The sequence below is a fragment of the Oryctolagus cuniculus genome, chromosome 4 (genome assembly GCF_964237555.1).
Source record: "Oryctolagus cuniculus chromosome 4, mOryCun1.1, whole genome shotgun sequence".
Classification (NCBI taxonomy): Eukaryota; Metazoa; Chordata; class Mammalia; order Lagomorpha; family Leporidae; genus Oryctolagus; species Oryctolagus cuniculus.
In genome coordinates, this window is record NC_091435.1 from 10,528,203 (window position 1) to 10,550,857 (window position 22,655).

General features: G+C 55.0%; 1 protein-coding gene across 2 annotated transcripts in view; it reads left to right on the forward strand.

Moving 5' to 3' along the window:
• The window catches only part of RCAN1 (regulator of calcineurin 1), an 85,429-nt gene extending 63,195 nt beyond the window's left edge, over positions 1 to 22,234 (forward strand). Inside the window, exons 1-4 of one of the 2 annotated variants that reach the window (XM_002721299.5) lie at positions 14,490 to 14,912; positions 16,939 to 17,112; positions 18,522 to 18,681; positions 20,559 to 22,234. In XM_002721299.5, coding sequence (XP_002721345.1) covers positions 14,826 to 14,912; positions 16,939 to 17,112; positions 18,522 to 18,681; positions 20,559 to 20,731 — 594 coding nt within the window. In that variant the 5' untranslated portion in view covers positions 14,490 to 14,825 and the 3' untranslated portion in view covers positions 20,732 to 22,234. Of the gene's footprint in view, positions 1 to 14,489; positions 14,913 to 16,938; positions 17,113 to 18,521; positions 18,682 to 20,558 lie in introns of those variants that run through there. The other variant, XM_051833615.2, reaches the window with a different exon arrangement.
• Positions 22,235 to 22,655: the final 421 nt, after the last annotated feature.

Here is a 22,655-nt window from a genome sequence, read left to right on the forward strand (position 1 = left end):
AGGGCCGAGTGCATGGCGCCAGTGGCTGCCGCCCTCCCAGCGTGGTAGCCTGTGCAGCCGCCACGCCGGGAAGTTCACTGCCCACTCCAGCTGTGCTGCAGCTGGACCGTGCCACCCACTCACCTGCAGGGCTTGCGGCAGCACAGTTTCTGGTGCAGTGAGTGCAGGTGTGTTTCCTGTTGCCGTGTCGTAAATTACCACGCATCCAGTGGCTCACGGCCGCTCCAGTTTCCCAGCTGGCAGAGCTGGCAGTCAGGAGCCTGGCGTGCTTGGCTGGGCTCGGGCTCTGCAGGGCTGGGCCAGGTTCCCGTCTGCAGGCTTGGGAGCAGGCTGCACTTCCAAGTGTGTTCAGATCCCAGCGTCCAGCTCCCGGAGCCACCGTGTTCCTTGCCATGCAGCCCCCCCAACTTGATGGCCAGCAACAGAGAGCACCTCCCATGGGTCTCTGCTCAGGGCCCAGCCAGCCTGAGCCGGGAGTAGAGTCCACGCTGGTCAGACCCCAGCAGGGGATGCAGCCGGTTCACCCAGGGGTAGGCCTCGGGGCTGCTTTGCAATCCCGCCCAGCACAGCAGGTGGTGGGTGAGTTGTGTGTTCCGCTCATTTCCCAGGTAAGGCTGCTGTGGGGACCAGGGGCTGAGAAGGACCCTCCTCTGCTCGTTCTACACACTGAACAATCAGATGATTCCCAATTCACAGATGAGGACACTGAGGCCCAGAGTGTTTAGTATTCAAGAAGTGTAACGGCCAGTACAGCTCAGGCACTGGGCAGTGAGAATGGATCTCAAGCCAATAGGACAGATTCTGGCTATACAGAACCACAGGGCCACCCTGGCCAGCACAGTGTGGCAGGACCCCCAGCAGACAAGGGCAGCAGCCATTGCTTGTGCCCACATCCCCCTGACACCTGGCCCCGGGTTCTGGATACCCCGCGTGCCCACTCTGAAGAGGGAAATGTCATCCCCACCACGGCTGCTTCAGGAGACAACAAAATCAAGAGACCGCAGTCTGTTGACACCCAAACCCGTCTTTCGGACCTTCGATCTGCTGACACTGTAGGACGCTCCTTTCTCAAGGCTGAAGTCGACCCGTGCTGATTTCCTCTGGCTGAAGCGTCACGCTCCGCCCAAAGACAACACGGGCTTTTTACCATTTTGTCCCGGAGGTCAGAAGGCTGTGAGACCTGGTGAGGCCAAATCCAGGCATCAGCCAGGCTGGCTCCTCCGCACCCCTGCCTTTCCCGAGACTGCAGAGGCATCTGGGCTCTTTGGCCCACGGCCCTGCCCCACTGCGACTCTGCTTCCCTCACTCCCTGCCCCTCGCTCTCTCTGACCCTCCTGCCTTCCCCACGTGCACACTCTGCAAGAGGATCCATCGCCACCCCGGCTCCGGAAGCTTAGCGTGTTCACACCCGCGGGGCCCTTTGCCACGTGTGGTGCCGCCTTCCCAGGTTCCGAGGGCTACAGACTGCTCTCGCTTCAGGGGAGGGGGCGTGATTCAGCCCCCACACGCCCCCAGCCTGAGCCCCACCTTGCTGCAGATCTAACAGCCAGCACTTGAGTAGGACTCCCTGGGTGCTAAGTCCTAGGTAGACCTGAGTTAGTGAGTGCTACAGCCAGTGTGCGTCTAGACTGTGTGGTGTGGTGCCCCTTCTTCTTCTTTTTTTTTTTTTTTTTTTTATTGTTAAGATTTATTTGAAAAACAGAGTTACAGAGAGAGAGAAAGACAAAGAGAGAGATCTTCCATCTGCTGGTTCACTCCCCAAATGGCTGCAACAGAGGCCAGAGCTGGGAGCTTCATCTGGTCTCCCACGTGGGTGCAGGCACTCAAACACATAGGCCATCCCTCTGCTGCTTTCCCAGGCACATTCCCAGGGAGTTGGATCGGAAGTGAAGCAGCAGGGACTCGAACCAGCGCCCATACAGCATGCTGGTGGTGTTGCAGGCGGCTGCTTAACCGGCTGTGCCACAACACTGGCCCCCGTGGTGTCCCTTCAAATGCAGATACAAACCTGGAGCCCAGAGGAGTTGAGAGCCTTCATCCAAGGTCACAGCTAAGAAGTGAGGACATCATCAGAGTCCACACCCAGGTAGTGTGGCTCCAGTGATGCTGCGACCGCCCTGCGTATGCCCCTCACACATGTACGGACCATGGTGTAGTATGACACAGAGCCAGACCCGCCCTCACCGCCACCCCGACCCCTAACCTGCCCTCCCCCTCCCGCCCAGCACCCCTGAGAAAGACCCTGCTCTCCTTGACTTGCTTTCCGAATCTAAGTCCACACAACCCTTGCCACGTCCGCCCAGCTTGGAGATAGCCCTCCGGTTACTGCTGCTGCGAAGGCAGCCACCCCAAGCTCGGCGGCTTCACGCAGCAGTGGGCAGTCTTGGCAGAGACGGTCCTCCTCTCCTCTGCGCATCCTCTGCTGTGTTTGCTTGGCTGGGGTCCAGGCCACCACTCTCAAGATGCCCCAGTCAGAGCTGGCAAGGGGTGCCGACTCGCAGGCGGAAGCTCTGTCCGGGCTTTGGGCCAGGGGCTTCAGTTCCAGTCCACGCGGGCCTCTCCCTGGGCTGTTTGGGCTTCCTGACAGCATGGTCACCGGATCCCAGGGATCCCAGGAGGGAGCGCATGCGTCGTTTTGGCCTCACCCTGGAGGGCACGTGGTGTCTATTTCTATTTTTATTTTTATTTTATTTTTTACCATATAGCGCAGGTTGAGGCACTCACAAAGGGCGCTCAGCCTCTCGATGGGGCAATGGTGGGGTCCTACCTACCAGCATAGAGACAGGACACTGTTGCAGCCATCCTCTGAAAATGCCTTCATCCCAGCTCCCCGCAGCGGCCATACCACACAGCGGCCTCCCTGCCCCTCACCTCCCCGGCCAAGGACACATTGCTCTTCAAGCCCCCCAGGTTTGTCCAGGCCTGGGCGTGTGGCACCGCAGTTCAGTCGCCTCTTGGGATGCCCACATCGTGTATCAGAGTGCCTGGGTCAAGTCCCAGCTTCACTTCCAGTCCTGCTTCCTGCTAACGCAGGAGGCAGGGGACAGTGGCTTAGCCACTGTGGAAGGCCCAGATTGAGTTCCAGACTGCTGGCCTGGGCCTGACTTAGCCCTGGCTGTTGCAGTCCTCTGGGGAGTAAGGCAGCAAATGGAAGATTCTTTCTCTCCTCAATCTCTCTCTCTCTCTCTCTCTCTCTCTCTCTGCCTTTTAAATAAACATTGTCTACTATATTAATTTGCATATTTTGATGTTCTTACTTTGCAAGAGTCGTTTTTGTTTTAAAAAGAAGGTATGAGAGGTAAGATTTCCCAAGAAATCTACATCAGTTAGCAGATACTAGCTCTCGGCTAGCTAGCTATACTAGCTCGCAATAAAAGCAACCAAAGGAATTTGTTTAAAATGAATAATGTGAATCAAAGCAGCTTTATACGAGTTGATAAAGACAATGTTGACGATCTTGATTTGGTTTTTTTTGCAAGCAGGAATGAGGAAATGCGGGGATTTATCCTTTTCTCACTCCTTTGGCCCCTAACCCTGTTCCCAAGTCCTTTATCCACAGGACTTTGTGTTGAGGTGGGGTCGTGCCTTACTAGACCAGCCCAGGCTGATGACACGGCCACCTCCCGTGTTCTGAGACGAAAGTGCCACAGACACACAGAGCACTTGCGTCATCTTGTCACCCAAGCTGCGGCCTTGTCTGCCAGGCATCAGTGTGGAACCCCTGTAGGGCCAGGAGCTGTGTCCTAGGCTTTGGGGCCCCAGCAGAGCACAGAGCACAGCACTGAACACCTGGCAGGGCTTAGTGCACAGTTCACGACCGCGTTGACCGTGAGCGTCTTGAAAGATGGCCGTACCTTCCTCCTTATCTCCAGTGAAGAGCCCAGGACTTAGCTGCACACATTGGTTCCACAAATGTTTATGGAGGCTGTTAAGTGTTCCAGGGCCCAGGGCTTGGCCTGCCCTTATTGTAGTTTAGGAAAGCAATTCAAATGCAGTAAATCCTAGGACACAGGGTTCCTGGTGTTAGGAGCCTATGACCCAGCCATGGCTCCAAGAAGACACATGGCAGGTCCTTAATAAATGGTGGTTGAATGAATGGACAAATCCATTATTTTCCTTTAGACTTGGGAAATCGGCTGTTAACCCTGAACAGCCCATACAAGGATCTTCCGTGTGGGTGCTTGAAAAATAGACATTTCATCCCTAGGGAGGCAGTACCCAGGTCCAGAAGAGCCCACCTGCCCAGGGGATTTTCTCCTGTAACTGACCTACAGCCTGGAATGTTCCCCTTAGCGATGCATTCCTCTGGGGGTTGAGAGTTTGATCTCCAGAATTTGTTGATTAAATACAAACTCTGTTGTGTTTAGCCTACACTGAACAGCTATCATTAACGCCATAACGGGACAAAGTCTCCTGGGTAACCTTGCATCACGTTAGCAGAGAGATTCAGAGGAAGGGGCTGTCCAGGGAGAAAGTAGAAGGCTGGGGTGTGAACTGGGACAGAGAGAATGAAGACAACTCTGCAGACAAGCAAGGAGCAGGTGTGGGGACGACACATACCCCCGTGTGGCAGCGACAGGAGAGAGTTCAGTGGTTCTGCACAGAGGGCATCGCACCTGCAGTACCTGTCGGCAGATTTGGGGTATCGCTCTTGTGCTGGCCACGCTAGGGCCTGCAGAAGGTAGAAGCTCTGCTCATGCTGACGCAGAGCATGGCCCAGTCCCTCAGGGCACAGAGCAGGCACACTCCCCTGACTGTCCCCGGTGCCCCAACGGCTCGACTGACTGTAGTGAGAATGGCTCACCCAACACAGCTGCTTCTTCAGCTATCTCACTAGAGAACAACAGTTGGCCAGAGAGATTGTCAAAGAAAAGCAAGGGGCTGGAGCTATGGCGTAGCGGGTAAAGCCGCCGTCTGCTGTCCCAGCATCCCATATAGGCGCCAGTTTGAGTCCTGGCTGCTCCACTTCTGATCCAGCTCTCTGCTATGGCCTGGGAAAGCAGTGGAGGATGACCCAAGTCCTTGGGCCCCTGCACCTGTGTGGGAGACCTGGAAGAAGCTCCTGGCTCCTGGCTCCTGGCTTTGGATTGGCCCAGCTGCAGCCATTGTGGCCCTTTGGGGAGTGAACCAGCAGATAGAAGATTCTCTCTCTCTGTCTCTCTGTCTCTCTGTCTCTCTCTCTGCCTCTCCTCTCTCTGTGTAACTCTGACTCTCAAATAAATAAATCTTTTAAAGGAAAAACAAAATCAAAATATTTTCTGGTGAAACCTCTGTATTTAAAGATATTTGGGTAAGAAAGGGGCTCTTTCAGCAGCATGCCATCCACACAGTAATGGAGTAAAAATACCTGCTTTGGGGACTGTGTTTAACAAATATAGAGTAAACAAAGGCCGTGATTCCAAAACACTATTCGAAACAAAGGGGAGGGCAGATTCTCCTGTCTGGCTAACCTTCAACCTCACACAGTATGTCTGTTAACCACGGTTCCCTTGACCTTTGAAATACCACCTCTGATGGGGGGCAGGGAGAAAGGAAAGTCAGTTTTCATTACCAAAGAAGTAAATGTTCAGCCATCGTGAGAATTCCCGTAAATCCAAATGAGCAAAAATGGGAAAGACTGCAACTTTCTCAACACCCATTCTTTCTTCTTACCAAAATGGAATGAGAACAGGAAGCTCCGGGGATAGGCATTTGGCACCGTGGTGAAGGCACTGCTTGGAACGCCCACATCGCATATCAGAGTGCCAAGTTCAAGTCCCAGCTCTGCTTTCCATACCAGCCTCCTGCCAATGCACATTCTGGGAGACACCAGGTGACGGCTCAAGTGCTTGGTGGGGGGAGGGTGGAAGGTCTCTGTCTATCTCTCTGCCTCTCTGCCTTTCAAATTAAATGAAAATAGAAAAATGTTAGAAGCTAAACATTACTGTGTAACCTTTTTTTTTCTCTGTGCAGTCTTAAACATGTTTTCATATCATTAGCTTTTACCCTTTTCTCGTGAGTAGCACTGTAGTCGAATGAGTGGATTTAGCATAGTTATCACCTGGACATTGACGGGCTACTTTGTGTGCATAGCAGCCTTGAGGGAACACGCGTGCAGGCTAAACCTTAGCCCATAGCCATGAGGATTTCTATAGAACAAATTCCTGGCCATGAACCTGTTGGGTTTTGGTTGATGTGATGCGTCCTGGGGGCTTAGACTGTGGGTTTTACTGCTAGTTTTTCCCGTGTTCCTTTTGACGGGCTGGTGACCGCAGGTGGAAATGGCCGTGTGTTCGCGACACCCAGCCCAGGAGCAGGCGTGCTGCTGCTGAGAGAGGTTTCAGACGATTGTCCTAGGGTTCGGGTCTTGGGAGCCTCCTCGTGGCTTGCACTTGGGTCTTGTTGCTTGGCTGGTGGGCTGCTGTGGTAGCCGCTGCGATGCGTCTCGGGCCCCTTCAGGGATAAAGGGCTTGTCCCCTGGCTGCCAAGCTGATGACTCGGCCAAGGGCACCCACCCCACCCAGGTCCTGTGCCCTTCCCAACATCACCCCTTCCCCACAACTGGCCAGGGTGGAGAGTTGGGACCCAGCCAGGGTCACCCCCCACACTGCAGGTGCCCCACAGGGACAAAGCTTCCACAGGGACCAGGGTGCAGCTGCACGCTCCCTCTCCGGACTGCTCCCCGCCCCCACTTCATCTCCAGCACAGGTGCTCTGACAGCTGGGTGGGGGCTGGTTGGTTGGGAGTGGACACCCTTGATCGCTGAATAAGTCAGGTGATTGCAACCCTGCAGGGGCAGCAAGGGCCACCGTGCCCGCCCTCAGTGGGTGGCTCAGGCTCAAAGGGGGAGGGGCTCTTAAATGGGTGGAGTTAGACCCACTCTTCCTTACAGACACAACTCAGTGGGAAGATGGGTCAGACTGTATCCTAGATTTTCCCAAGAGCAGCTTCAAATGCTATCTTCTCAAAATAATGTCTTTAAAAAAAAAATGACCTTACAGAGCTCACTTTGAATACACCTGGATCTCTTGCTGTGTCTTCTGCTGCTGGCTGTGACAGAAGCTTCCTGGCTGCACTAACGGCAGGCAAATTCTGCAGGAATCTCTAATACCATGGTTTGGATTCTCGGCCGTACGGTCCACCACCGTCCTGTGCTGGCCCAGTGGTTCCTTACGGATGACCGCTCCAGAAACCAGCTATGGCATACACGCGTTTAAACAGAATCAGGGTCGTCCCTGTACCTGCGTTTCACCATTGCCTGGCACTTTCGGCGTCATTTCCGGAGAGGGAGAGAATGTCTCACCAATGCCCGGGGAGCCGCCCACTGGAAGCACATTGCCCCATCTTGGGCCAGGCAGAAATGTCCACCCGGGGCTGCCGCGTGAGGAGTGAGGGACGCGTGCTCCGGATGGAGAAGTTGTCGGGTGTGGAGCAGCGTGACCCTCGGGATGGGTCAGCCGCCCCGCCTGCACCCCGGCACCTGGCAGGGGACTAAGCTCTCTTTGACGGATCACTGAATTTGAGTAAGAGGCTGAAAACCCAAACAGCTCTGGGGTTTGGTCAGCCAGGGAAGGGCCAGTTGGAGACCATGGGGGTCGCTGGTGTTTGGGAAACACACATTTCCCCAGGGGACGCCTGCACGGAGCTCAGCGTGGCCACAGCTTCCTTTCTTTCTTTCTCTCCCTGCAAAAGTCAGAAATCCTCCTTCTGAAGAAAATGTTCCAGTGTTTAAATATTGACAACTGACTGTTCTACAGTCGAGACGGCGAACCAACCGGGTCGTCCCCGGCCTGGGGCATGGGCCTGGAGCAGGGTACACACTTTGCGGGGCTGATGTCTGAGCCGTGGCGGGGTCACGTGTGCTCTGTGCGTATTGTGTCTCAGGCAGGTGTTGGAGTCACACAGGTCTGATTTCCTCGTGTGACTTTCCTGACTGACCCCGCCATCAGCCGTGGATGCAGTGCCAAGTGTGGGAAGCAAGGGCCTGGTTCGTGACTCTCCGCTGGAAACAGGGCGTAGGGTGGGGAATGGAAATAGGAGGTAAGAGCACAGGACCCACCTCACCCTGCACTTGGCAAAACAAAACAACAACAACAACAAACCAAACCATTTCTAGGCTGACTCCTGGATTTGAAAACCGGCTGTGGATACACACTGGGCTTAGGAGAGTCACTGAGGACTGTGTTAAAGACCTAGAGATTTTAGCCACTACTGTCCTTGTGCCCTCCCTCCCTGACCGTGTCGCCTTTGATCTTCTGCCTAAGTTGAGCCAGTCGCTTGCCAGGTATGGGTGTGCTGTTTGTGTTTGTCCCCAGCCCAGGGCAGGGCCAGGCCACTGGAAGAAGCTTCCAGAATGAGCCCCTGGGCTCCCAGGCAAGGGCGTGGTTGGCGGTTCTTCCCAGAGTGAGGAGGAACAAGGCTCTCCCGTGGGCTGCCCTGCTCAGAAGCAGGACTCGGGCTTTGAGCGCAAAGGGGCAGGTTCCGGCGCCGGAATAAACCAGCCGTGGGGACTGCAATCCACAGCCCACTGTATTGCACAGCCCACTCCTGGGGCGATGCTTGCCCGGGTTCTTGTCTCTGCAGATCTGCTCCCCTGGCTGGGCACGGCATCAAAGCCAAGGTCACAATCAGTGATTAAACAAGGTGGGTGTGGAGAGAAACAGACCTGAAGGAGCGAGGAAGGGGTGACTAATGAGGCGGCCGCGGCCCCAGTCGTCTCTGAACAAAGCGCCACCTCCCTTAATCCCGTCTGCTGGTCTCCAGGTCGCTGCACGTCGCCCTGAGTCGCCCCTGGCTGTTTTCTTCATCTTAAACTTTGCACGCAGTGTGTTTCCAAGCAGTTACAGCTGGGCGGTTAACCTTTATGTACTGAGGAAAGATTGAAGTAATAAGGAAACGGGAGTTAATAGGCGGCTGCGCACACATGGAATTCGCAAACAAGACGGAATCTGCCGTGAACTGTGACCTCCATCTCTGGAGTACTTGTCGGAGTGCATTGCCCTGCTCTGAGGTGGTGCCTTCCGCCTTGTCTGTCTGTCTGTCTGCCTGCCTGCCTGCCTGCCTTCCTCTCTCTGTTTTCCTCTTGGATGATTACGACTTTCCTTTATTTACGCCCTAAGTGCACAGACCACAATGGCAGGCGGTTAGCGCGCTGGCCTTGACCGCCGTGAGTTTGCCTCGCCGGTGCCTCCACTGTTGGTGGCGCTGGCACACGGTGGCCATTCGTATCTTTTTATCGGAGGAATTGGAAATCCTGAATCAGCCAGAGACATGTGTTATCTGCAGGCAACTCTTGCCCTGATTCGTGCAGAGAGCCAGGCTTCTCCGTAGCTTCCAAAGTCTCAAAAATGCACCAGGCCAAGGTCTGTTATTAATCTCACTTCTTGGTAACCAACTCTGTTTTCCTACGGAAGACGGGTGCTTATTCAACTGAAAAGAGATTTTCTTAGAGGATGAGTTTCTCACTGCGGTTGGGGGGGTCCTCAGCTGTCCTTCTCCACGGTTGGAGACCTGCGCCCCTCTTGTTGCCCCAGAGCATTGTGGGTAGGGCCTCCCATCAGGGGAAAAACCGACTATCTACATTGCTTTCCACTTTCCCTATGGCCAAGCACATTTTACCTGTAATAACACTGAGAGCAATAAATTCCTGAGGCCGAATCTGATTTCCAACCCCCGAACTCATTTCCCGATTATTCCTGAAAGTGGTCAAAAGTAGCAATTCCCTTAGAGTTATCAAAAAAAGAAATGTGTTTTTTTTTTTTCCACCTGTTGTCTGCCTCATATTTGCTCATCAAAAAGAAGCCTAAAGGAATTGGGAATTCAGTCACGTTGCCCTTTTGACAAATAGTCTGCCACCGTTTTTGACCATGAACCTCCCAAGTAAAGGGTTCTCAAACACATCTGCCAGCAAAGCATTTTGTTTGTAAATTCTACACTAGGGACTGGCGCTCTGGCGTCACCTGTAGCCCACATGGGCGAGTCCAGCTGCTCCACTTCCAGTCCAGCTCCCTGCTAATGCTCCCGAAAAGGCAGCATAAGACGGCCCAAGTGTTTGGGCCCTGCACCCACATGGGAGACCCAGAAGAACCCCCTGGCTCCTGACATCAGCCTGGCCCAGCTCTGGTCATTGCAGCCACTTGGGGAGGGACCCAGCTGTTGGAAGGTCTCTCCCTATAACTCTGCCTTTCAAATAAATAAATCTTTTAAAAAGTTATTCTACACAAACTCCACTTCACACTGGACACCCGTATCAAACACACCCTAGAAATGGGCATTTAACAAGGACAAGGCGAGCAAATCCCGAGCTGAGCTTGCTCCTTCTGGGGCCGGGGTTGGAGACCTCTGCGGTGACCCCAGGAAGCCACACAAGACCTGCGGAGCATCCGTGTGGTGGGCCCGTGGTCTCCAGGGCCCAGTCCCTACCCAGGCATCCTGCATGCCTCACACAGCAAGGACATAGGAGGTCTGTGTTGTGGAGGAGGGGACATCCCAGGCACGCAACAGCAACCACGGGGTCTTGAGCACAGCTGAGACCTTCCCCATGCCACGTGGCCTCCTGTGCTGGAAGGAATGGCCATGGCCATTCTCAGAATGCCCACGGCCCGGCCACTGTGGTGCCCTGGTGAGGTCAGGCTCCCAGCCTGCGGCAGGCAGGCCCTCACCCGGATGCCTCTCTGAACGTCCACGTGGTCTACTTCCGTGGGTCCACCCGCATCTTCCAGGCAGACGTGGGACAAGCATTTCTGAGGAGGGCTGCGGGGTGAAAGGGAGAGAGGGAGGCAGTGTCTCCTGGAGGAGGGGCCTCTGTCAGGGGCTCTGGAGGATGAAGAGGAGTTTTCCAGGTTGAGGACAGCACCTTCTGCAACCGAACCTGCTAGTCAATAAAGACGCACGGGGAAGGTGGGGGGTGGGAGCAGTGTCCCACATCGTACAGGAAAGAGCTGCTCCAGAGGCGGCTGCTGTCTTGGGGGGCTGAAAGGCCTAAGGTGTCGCTTTCAGAGCCCGAAGGGAAAGGCCACACTACCTGCCGCCCTCAGGTGGGCCAAGGCGCTCCTGCCGCAGGGGCCGCACACCGATCAGGTCGCTGCTTCCTCTGCTCTGCACATCCTGGCTTCGGCTGAGCCCTCTCCAAAGGGCCCACTTTGCAAAAGGCTTCGCTTGGCTCCACAGTCCCGGCCCCGCTGTCCACTCCTCCGAGGGGAGGTTTGTAACCGGCGTGCTGAGGTCATCCCAACTCTGCCCGAGGAACGCGGTAATGGGGACGATGGAATTCTTCATAAACCTCACATTTTCCTCCCCCAAAATAGAAACTTCTTTATGAAAATGTGCACTAACTGCTGGGAGCCACAGGAGGCGCACGCAGGTTAAGAGACTCGTTTATGATTTTCACGGCCTGAGTGGAAGAAACGCAAACATCTAAAGCTGCGAGCTGACGGCAGCTTTCCCTGTCTGTGTTAACTTCGGGTTTCAGTCTTCCTGTGCTGAGTGTGCTTTCTAGGAGCCCTGCTGAGCACAGTGCTGGCCCTGGTTTCTCCAGATCACTCACGCTCCGGCAGCACGCTCACCCTTGTCTCCCAGGCCACAAGGAACAGGAAGTAGGGAAGTCATCTCTTTTTTTTTAAGATTTATTTATTTATTTGAAAGGCAGAGTTACAGAGAAGCAGAGAGAGAGCGAGGTCTTCCATCCACTGGTTCACTCCCCAGATGGCCGCAACAGCCAGAGATGCACCGATCAGGAGCCAGGAGCTTCTCCCAGGTCTCCCACATGGGTGCAGGGGCTTCTACTGCTTTCCCAGGCCACGGCAGAGAGCTGGATCGGAATGGGGCAGCCGGTGCCCATGTGGGATGCCAGCACTGCAGGCAGCGGCTTTACCTGCTATGCCACGGTGCGGCCCCAGGGAAGTCACCTTTTTAATTTCCGCTTGGATCAGTTTGTATTCTCAGTGGGGGAAAGCACTACTTACAGAGTTCCTTGGTGTGGGCCCGTTAGAAGTCCAAGTTCATGTCTCACACCGGGAGACCTGGAGTCAAAGACCCTTCTAACAAGAACCGCAGGATTAGCAGAAGAGGGGAAACTGAGGCGAGTGGATAGCACTGTTCCCTCTGAGGGTGGGGACAGGGGTTCCGGGAGACCCCTTGGCCAGCAGTGGGACCCAGGTGCCACTGAGGAGCCTGGCCACTCCACGTGGCACGCTGACAACTCGGATCTGCCCCACACTTCCCATGCTGCAGCCCCGGAAGTCTCAGGTGGCAGCCCCAGGGTCCTGCTCTCTGCCCAGTGACTCTTGCCAGGCGGCATCCATTCCAGCCTCCTTACAAAATAACAGCCCCCACTGGACCAGCCCCCCACCCCACCGCCCTGAAACTGGGCACGCTCGAGCTCACTGAATTCGGTTCAAATGGAGCTCATCACACGTGTCAGCCTTTGGGGGCAGCCTAGTGAAAGGTCCCCCTTTCCCTGAACAAAGACAGTTCAACGGTTTTCAGATACCTCACTGTTTTTTCTTTTTCTTATTCACATAATGAAGTCAAGGCCGTAAATGTTTGTTGTTCAGTGCTGCCATCTCCAATCACAGTTTAAAAATCATCTTTGGTCAAGGTGGGCTGCTGGCGAAAGAAAGGAGGCGGTAGGGGGCCGGAGTGGGGAGAGGGAGCCTTGGAGATGCCCAGGCTTCCCTGGAGGACACAGCAGTGTCGTGTCCCCCGCCTGCCCCCTCCCTTGCTCCTTAGCCGCCCACCAGGACCACCTCTCATACCCACACTGCAGCCCCACCAGCACCACCATCTACGCCGGCCTCCAGAACCCGCAGCGGATCCTGCCTGCATTTCACTGGAAATGCAGCGCCTACCAGCCCGTCCCCTGAGTCATGAAGCATGGGCCGGGGGGACCCCTCTGCTGTGTCTGACGCATGCCCTCTGCTCCCCGTGATTTAGAGGACATGCGTGCCTTCAGGTCTTCCCGGGTTGAAGTCACGGGTAAACTGGCAAAGCGAGCACCCTAGGTGGTTTCTTACGTAACTGCGGCGGGCAGCAAGGCACTGTATGCCGGAAGTGAAGCAGCCCTCTTCGCCCTCTTCTTTGTGCAGGGATAAATGCACTGCTTTGTTATTTTTTTTTCCTGTTTCATATATTCTTTTCATTCTTGGCTGACTTTAATGAGTCTTTGAAGTCCATGTTTAAAAGTCAATAGTAGCGTTCCATTGAACTTCGTAAGCTCAAGAACTGTCCCTGTGTGCCCCTGAACCAAAAAAAAAAAAAAAAAAAAAAAAAATTCATGAGTCCATGAAATTGGCGGGAAGGACTAGGACTAGCGTGCCATTGGGGTCTAACGGCGGGAAGTGCCCAGAAGTTTCTGGAGCTGCCCCCTGGGAAAGAACCACAGGCAGTCTTGCTCCCAGGGGTGCGTCTCCAGTCCAGGCACACAAAGGGGCCAACTGAGCTAACTTTTTATTTACAGCATGCATGCTCTCCATTTCCTTGTCCTTTCCTCATTTAAAAAAAATATATTTTCATTTTATTTGAAAGGCAGAGAGACACAGAAGGAGAGAGAATACGCACATGCATGTGCACACACACACACACACACGCGCGCGCGAGCGCTTTCTTCCACTGATCTAGCCCCCAAACACTGGGCCAGACTGAAGCCAGAAGCCAATCCACGTCTCCCGTGTGTGTGTGCGTGTGTGTGTGTGTGTGTGTGTGAGAGAGAGAGAGAGAGAGAGAGAGAGAGAGAGAGACTCAAGGATCTGCTGCCCCCAGGATGGGCATTAGCAGGAAGCTGGGACTTGAACTTGGGCACTGATATGGGATGTGGCTTCCCACGCACCATGTTAACCACTGCACCCACTGGCCACCACACCCCCCTTTTTAAATGCCGTCCGAGTTTCTGAGCAGAGCCTCTTGGTGTTTTTCTTCTCCGTTTCTGAAACCAGAGTCTCCGAAATGTCTTTGTGTCTCTTTGCCCGAATTCAGTAACCCTTCCACAACAATCACGGTGTCGCGTTAGCCCTGGTTCTTACATGACAGTTTCTCTTGAAGTTATCAAGAGAAAAGTCCTAGGATCACTTCCCACCGTGCCACCGCGTGCCAGCGGGATTCGGGACAGTCATCCAATACAGTTCAACAGGGAGGAGGTGTGGAGGGAAGCAATGCTTCATTTCAAAGAATGCCACCCTTTGCTTTGGAAGCAGAGTTCCCTGACCTAGACAGATTCCCACACGTTTCCTCTACTGCCCCACTCTGAAATGCGCCTGAGAGGTTTTCAGGAAAGCACAGGACCCAGCAGCTCCCCAGGACTTTGGTTTCCAGGTCTCCCGAAGCCGGCGGCAGCAGCTAATTGCTGTTTACTGCCCCGGCCCCTGGTCCCTCCTCTGCTGTAACATTTTCCATCTCCAGGAGGGTCGTCCCATTCAGCAGGGAGCGTGGTGTCCGACTGGCTGAATGGGATTACCACCAGTGGAAACTATGCCGCAAGAGCCCTTGTAAAGCAGCTGCGAAGCAAACCTCAGCTGTTTTTTCCATCCTCCCGGAGCGGGGAGTTAATTAGCATAGGGAAAATGACTAAGGTGTTGACGTCACCTCTTTCCAGTAGAAACTTAGACTTTGTCCCCGTCTGCCTTGCAAGCATGCAGGACTTGACTCAGGAATTTGCTGTCCAAACAGGATGCTCTGGAAGCTGTGTTTTTTTTTTTTTTTTTTTTTTTAAGTTGTTCTTCCCGCCCAGGGGGCCGGCCCTGGGTGCTTTATAAGGGCCGGCTCCAGAAAGAACCTACACACAGCCTCTCGCCCGGGACCGCGCCTGGGGGCCTCACTGCCTGTCTCTAGCGCTCTCCCTGTAAGGAAGCAAGATGCACTTTAGAAACTTTAACTACAGCTTTAGCTCCCTGATTGCCTGTGTGGCAAACAGTGAGATCTTCAGCGAAAGTGAAACCAGGGTAAGGCTTCTAAATGTCACGTGATTTGGGAGCGTATTTTTTTTTTTCCAAAGCCTCTTACCGGGACTAGACCTGAAATAGTTGGGGTGGGTATGCGTCTCTCTTGGGTGTTTTTTCTTGGGTTTTTGGGTTTTTTTATTTTTATTTTTTTTTGAGTTTTGAAATCAATCCGAAGTGTTAGCTTCACCCAGCTGTTGCCTGCAGAATTATCGGTGAAGGAGCTTGCAAAGATCTAGTTGTTTGAGAAAGACAGCCCCCCCCCTCCCAGGGCCAGCTCCTAGAGAGGCAGAGTTTTGGCACCGAGCGTTTTTTTCTCCTCCTGCATGGGCTGTAACTCATCTCTTTGGAGGGAGGCCTCTCCTGACAGTGCACGTGGGACCGGTTGATTTTGACAGCGAGAGTTCAGAATAATTTGGTTCTAAAGACAATGTGCATGCTTGTAGGAAGGACAGGGGCCTGGCCCCAAGCCCCCAGATTTCTCTGGCCAGGGGACATGCAGCGGTGGCAAACGGTGAAATGGGGTGCACCATCGGAGCGCGGGGTGCACGTGCCTCCTGGGGCGGCACCTCTCACAGCCGGTAGAGAAGCAGTCAGCGACTTTCCACGCTGCGCTTTGCCTCTACGCTTGACTAAAACGTCAGACTCTTCACTGGTGGCTCTCCAAGCTGTCCTGCTGACCTCCAGGAACGAGTGTGATGGGACGTGGGTGCTCTGCTTGCCGGCTGGGGGGTGGGGTACATGCTGTGTCCCCAAGCCATGTTGGGACATACGTAGGATGTCTTTTTTTTGGCGGTTGGTTTTCTTTTTTAAATCAAGTTTAAGTCCATAATTCCATATGACGGTTGTTGGCTGCAGCCATGGTTCTTGTGCGGGCTCGTACGGCACCTGCTGTGTGTGGAGGAGGGAACATGAGATTAGCCTGATGTGAGGATGAAGTGGTTTTCTGTCTCCAGTCCAGAGAGGCTGCCCCCAACCTTGTAGGCTCCCAGTTAGCAGAGCAGAGAGGACTCCTAGCAGGAGAGTGGTGTAATAATAACCCGGATTTAACACAGAACATGAATTCCTTTGATTCTGGTCCTGAGCCCTGACTTATATCCTAAAAGTCTTTATCAAAGTCATCTCTCCCCAGTTCTGAATCATAACTCCAAAATTACATGATTGGTCACAGAGCCACTTGATGAGGTCATGTGAAATTCCAGATTTACCAGGGCGCGCCGTGCCAGAAACTTGACCATGCCTGAGAGGCGCAGGAGCTGTAGTAGGCGGTGATGAAACCATGCTCAGGCGTCTGCTCCTCCTGCTCCCCGACGTGCCTCTGCAGAGCCCCCTACTGGGCAAGTCACAAAACTAGCGGTGAACATTCCGGAAGACCTCCTCCCATAGTCAGCATCCTGGCTTCCTTGGCGCCCTTGGACATGGCAGCTGCTCAGGACCCCAGCTCCGGGGGAACCCCCTCCTTCCAGTCACCCCCTTCCGCTGCCTTTCCCTTGGGTTCCCACAGCCTGTCCACGGTGTTTGAGAACACTCAGGGCCCTGTAGCCTGCCTGGAAGCACTCCCTGAGCCCCACCTCCCTCTCTGAGGCCGTGCAGTGGCCTCCTTGCCCTCCCAGCCAAGGGGGCTCCTTTGAGCGTTTCCCAGGAGGCGGCCAAAGTGCCAGTTTCCTGAAACTGAGCGTATGTTCTCCAAATGTAGGCTCTTTGTGTGCATCTGTACACTCCGGCCCACTTGCAACACATTGCTTTTTAAACCACTATCATTTTAGAGAGTTAAAAGTAACAGATGGAGATTGAAACAATAGTAAGCGGTTTTTAGAACCTACTAGGGCTCTCCCATCAGCTTGGTTGTCTGTGACTGTTGGTGATTGACATACTTAGTAAGTCAGGCCGTCTGACCTTAGCAGGAAAGCCGGGGTATGGGGACGGGAAGGTGGCCTGTCCCCAGCCCGAGGGTGGGTCTCTGCGAGGAAGCCCCGAGGTGAGGTCCAGGCAGAGTCTGACTTCTTTTGCTTTCACTCTCGTTTTCCAGGCCAAATTCGAGTCCCTGTTTAGGACCTATGACAAGGATATCACCTTCCAGTATTTTAAGAGCTTTAAGCGGGTCCGGATCAACTTCAGCAACCCCTTATCCGCGGCGGACGCCCGGCTCCAGCTGCACAAGACCGAGTTTCTCGGGAAGGAAATGAAGTTATATTTTGCTCAGGTGAGCCGGGCTCGTGTGCCTGCAGCTTTCTCGCTAACATGCGGGTCACGTCCCACGTTGATGGGAAACACCAGGAAGCCCCTGCGAGCGAGAGGCAGGAGCCATCCTCGAATCCTCGGCTCCACGCCTGGGGTGGAGAGATGGTGGTCATTCAGTGTGCTTGCGGGAGGGGGCGGGGTCTGCTCAGGGGCGGGGCTTCAGAGCAGTGGGCGGGGTCTGCTTGGGGGCAGAGCGTCTGGGGGCGGGGCTGCAGCCTGCTCCAGCCTGAGCGGACCAGAACTCTGCAGGTTCTCAAGGCCACTGTGTTTCGTGGGGAACGGGGCACCTGCAAGTGAAGTGTGCACCCAGATGGGCTGGAAAGGGAAAAGTGGCTCAGACAGGTGGCAGGTGCTCAGGAACGCTCCAGGGAAGTCGGTGCTGTGAGAGGGGTTGCCTCTTCTCCTGCCCACCTTCAGGGTCTCCCCCAAAGTCCCACTTGACCTTGTAACAGGGGGCCGACAGGTTGTCAGGAGGGAAACAGCTTCCAAAAGATTCCTCCCCATCAAGTCCCCATCGGCCCCTGGGCCCCTCCTTGTGGAGACTGGAAGCCCCTCCGACAGCACCTAGGGAGAGCAGACTTTGGGGCCATTTGTGCGTAAATTAAAACTGGGCAGGGTCCCCCCACACCGCTGGGCTGGGCCCTGACTCTGGGCCTCCAGGCTTTCTCCCGTGTATACACCCCTCTCTGCAGTGGATGAGGCTTTAGGACAATCATAGCGCACGCTCCTTGTGAACATTGGAGGGAGGTGGCGGGGGAGGGAGTGCGTGTTGAAGCGTAGAGAAAACCCAGACTGACAAACCTCCCGGGCCAGGTCTTCCCAGCAGCCCTGGCACACGTCCTAAGACCAAACCAGGAGTACGGGTTGTCGTCCCTTAGTATTTTTAATGGTTTTCAAATCTCCTGGGGAGTAGGTTTGCCCGAGCCACCTGGGGGTGGGGGGGCGCCTGAGATTAGGGGTGGAGCCCTGGCTCCCACGCCTGCCTCAGCCTGGGGAGAGCTGTGCGTCATCTCAGAGGCGTGGCTCAGCCGTGGACGTCAGGAGATGCCCGCGTGCTGTGCGGAGCTGGGAGGCACTGATCCCGAGGTCCCGTCTGACCTCCACGACCCCGTGGCTGTGCTGTTTCCGGTCACGAACCAAGGGCTCCTGTGAAGGTGCTCAGCCCAGGTCAGGCACGGTTCCTGGCGGTGCCCGAGGGTTCCATAGCCCCAGGAAGGAGCCCTCGGTGTGGGTGCATCCTACCTGGAGCCCAGAAGCCTCTCTACCGCTTTCCAGGGCGCCCCAGGGCTGCTGGAAGTGCCCCTGGGGTCGTCCGTGCCCTGCTGCCGTCTGCTCTGACACCACAGCCTCTCCCTCTCTCTGTCTCCTCAGACTTTGCACATAGGCAGCTCACACCTGGCCCCGCCCAACCCAGACAAGCAGTTCCTCATCTCCCCGCCTGCCTCTCCGCCGGTCGGCTGGAAGCAAGTGGAAGACGCCACGCCAGTCATAAACTATGATCTTTTATACGCTATCTCCAAGCTGGGGCCAGGTAAGCAGCCCTCTCGGGTGGGGAGGAGGCAGAGAGGCCTGGGGAAGTGGTGCCGCAGGCCCGAGAGGGGTGCCCACCCTCACCCTGGAGCAGAGGCGTCACCATTGTCCTTTCTGGCCCTGGCGCCGTCAGTGCCGGCGTGTCCTGGGCATCCGTCTGCATCCTTGCTCTTCAGGCTGGGCACTGGTGTTCCCTAGAAAGGTGCACGAGGAACCGTCACTGGCTATGAGATGGGCCCCACGGGAGCCCAGCCCTTACCACCTAGCCCAGCCCTTACGGGTGGCTTGAACCCTGGCCCCAAGTCCTCTCGCCCTGGCTGGGGATGAACATCTGGGCTTTGGGAAGGGAGAATGGACGTCTCTTTGAGAAAGGTGGCTTTTTCATCAAGGTCATTTTCCCCATCCATCAGCTCCTCACCCTGCCTTGCTAACAGGTGCAGGAGGAGGACTGTGGGCCATGGTGGAGAGCCTGCCCCTACCCTCCGGGCCCCAAATGGGTGGTCCTCTGCTGAGTTTGCCAAGGAAAGAGGAGGGTCCTAGCCTGGGAGCGAATGTTCCAGGCAGGGCTGGAGCCTCAGGCTTCTCATCTATCCAATGGGTCTTCCTGGGTGACTCTGACCACCACGGAGTCCAAAGCTCTTCTCATGGTGCCCTCAGTACAGCTGTGGAAAACAGTGACAGGGCGCTGGCTGCTGTCCTGTCCACTCGGCGTTGGCCCAGGAGCCAGGTGTGAAGGAGCATTTGGGGGCGAGAGTTACCAGCCCCCTCCTTCCCCCTCCGTGGAGCAAATCAAATAAATACTGAGGCCGCCAGCTCCTCGTCTGCCCTTGGCGGGCGGGCGAGCCCCCGTCCCTCTGGGTCGAGGTTGAAAAGTCTCCACTTCTGAAAAACACCGTCCACACGGAAATGCCGTCAGCGGTGAAAAGCCAGGGTCACGTTACTCCCTGCCGCTGTTGGCGTCAAGGTCGAGATCCAACACAGCCCGTGTGAGACAGCTGCGGGCGGGGTACATTAGCGGCGCTGACGTCAAGCGTCTGGCCCGCCCGCTCGTGAGACACGGGAGGGCAGGGGTGCCCACAGCTGCCAGACTGCCCCAGAGGTCACAAGAAACGCCGTCCCGCTCCAGCACCCGCTGGAGAAGGCTGTTCTAGAATAATGAACGTCACCAAATCAGTCTGCCCGTGTTTTCCACGTTGCACAGTTCAGCTCTGCCTCCTGGCCAGCGGCACAGCAGAGATGTTGCAGATAACAGTCCTGACTTCTCAGCTCTCTGCATCAGGGCTGCTGGGGAGACGGATGAGGGCTTGCGAAGGTACTGGGCCAGCATTTGCAGTGACCTGTCTGACCTCCACACCTGAGCCAAGGCTCCTTTACCCTTCCAAGGCCAAGGCCATTTCCAGTCTTGCCTTCCAAGGGCAGTAAGCTGGTGTCAGAAAAAGGGCCCTGGGGTCAGCCTGGCTCAGTGCAGCCACATCTGTGCCCGCACTCAGGCCTCCTGCCAGTCCCTAGGGTGCACCCCACCCCCGAGGGAGGCTCCGGAGGTGTCTTCCTGAGCAGGTCCACTCACAACACCTGTTCCCTGAGCTGATGTCGGGCGGGCATGGTGCTATAACCGAGAAGGCACATCCTGTCTGTAGCTCTTGCACGCCCGGACATAGCGTTTGACTGCAAGCAAAGTCGCACACCCACAGCCCACAGACCGTAGACACGAGTCTTTTCCTGAATGAGCCACCAAAGCAATGCAAATCCGCAAGGTATCCAGCCGTGTCCCTCACCCCATGGGACGTAGGCGGAAGCTTGGCTCAGCAGACCCCTAACTGCTGTCCCCTCCATGCCAGGGCTCGTCCTATTTACCCTACAACTGCTTTGTGTCCCCAGGGGGCAAGTATGAGCTGCACGCGGCCACCGACACCACTCCCAGCGTGGTGGTGCACGTATGTGAGAGCGACCAAGAGAACGAGGAGGAAGAGGAGATGGAGAGAATGAAGAGACCCAAACCAAAAATTATCCAGACCAGACGGCCCGAGTTCACGCCGATCCACCTGGGCTGAGCCGGCACAGGGCCGGAGAAGCACCCGAGTCGCACTCACGGGACGGGGTCATTTACTGTGCCAGTCGCCCGACACAACTTTGGAGGTGGCAGCCATGACCGCCGTGGCGGAAATTCCAGTTCCTGTTGCTCGGAAGAGAATCAAGGCTTTGTCTCCTTGTCCCAGTCCGTGTGCTTGGCACCTGGGAAGGACCAGGGCCGCCCGCTGCGTCTGCAGCGCTCGCGCGTGGACGTTTGGGGACGTCTTGAGCAAACCGGTCACAGTAGCGTTTTGTACTTGTTCTTTTCTGGTAGGTTCTGTTTTTGCCGAGGGCAGGCGGACCCTCGGGTCCCGGGGAAGCTTCTGTTTTTGAGCAGCCCACGGGGCAGATTGTCCCGGTGGGAAGGAGCACCCCGCCAGGCCACCAGGTGTGGAGTGCCGAGAGGTCGTGAAAACACCCACAATGCCACGTGGAAATTGTAGCGTCCAATTCCTTCCCCCCCCACCCCCACACGGTCTAATGTTTGTGCATGTATATCTCCGATCTTCAAGACTAAGCCTTGTTCGTGTATGTATGAACTTACGCCACTGTTCTTTTACGTCTTTTGGGAAGCTGGGAACGCATTCGGGAAATGCATCACTCTTTCGGAGCCTCCACTCCTTTGCAACAGCACTCGCCGTGCGGCCTGCCACCTAGAGTACATGCCCCTGCTTTTACAAAAAAAAAATCAGTTGATCCGAAAGCCCTGTGCAGTTTCACTGCCAACTTTGAGTGGGTGCGACATTTTGGTTTAGGTGTTTGGGGTTGGGCTTCGGTTTCCGTTGTTTCTTTTACGTGGTGGCGTGCGCACATGAATCAGAGCCAAAAACCTCCTTGGGAACTGTCGGTTGAGAGCGCTGATTCGTCACCCCCAGCGAAACACCGAGACGAACTTGTAAATAAAGCCGAGGGCCTCTGTTCACGCCTGTGGGATACTCGGGCGAAAAGGCCGTGGGAGAACAGTGGCGGATGTGCTAACCTCCCTGTGACGTGTGTGTTGTAGAGACGTGTAACGGGGTTGAATTCAAAGCATGTCAAGTGGGTAGTAGCTGTGTGTTGCTATGAGAGGGATGCAGTGCCTTTTCTCATTAATTCCTGACGGAATTGTTGCCCTAGGTAAACATTTGTAATTTTTTTCTAGTTGTAATGTGTACATCTGGTAAATAGCTATTATATTTTGGCCTTACAATACCATAACAGAGTGTGTCATTTTGAAATGCCAAGTGACAGATGCATGCTTTGGACATTTGAAAGATGGTTCTCTTTCTTTGAGAAGAAAATGCATTTGCATTCAATCCTTTGATTGCTCATATCAAGAAATTGAATGTTCTCAAAACCCCGTTTGCAGTACTTGGTAGGAGAGAGCATTGCATAGCTCTTCAAGTGTTTCTCGTTAAGTGCTTTTAAACTGGAGAGGAGAACCTCAAAGTATTTTTTTTAACTGCGTTCTCTAATAAATCAGCACAACACACTCCTTACGGAAACACTGCTGGCCGTTTTATTCCTCGGACCGATCTGTGATCTCAGCTCTGCGGTCTCGGAGGTGGAGGTCGTGTTCCCGTGGGCTCAGAGCCTCTTAATTCTGCCCTCTGGTTTACAGAGGGTCCCCCGCGCGCACCGAACATAGCCAAGGAGAGGGCGAATGGCGTGAAAGTGGAGTCAGAAGTCTAGGCGGAGGCTCAGCCCACTACGCCACAGCGCTGGCCCCGGAATTCTTATTTCACACGGTGGTGAGCTTCCTGGCCATGCCAGAAAATCCTACTTGGTGTTTATTTGCTGAAGTCCAGCAATGATATTAATCCTGATGATGGTTAATAGTAGGCATTGCTTCATGAAGACGCACATGCTACTTTTTTCTCATGAAAAAACTTATTTATTTATTTTCTTGTTTGAAAGGCGGAGCAA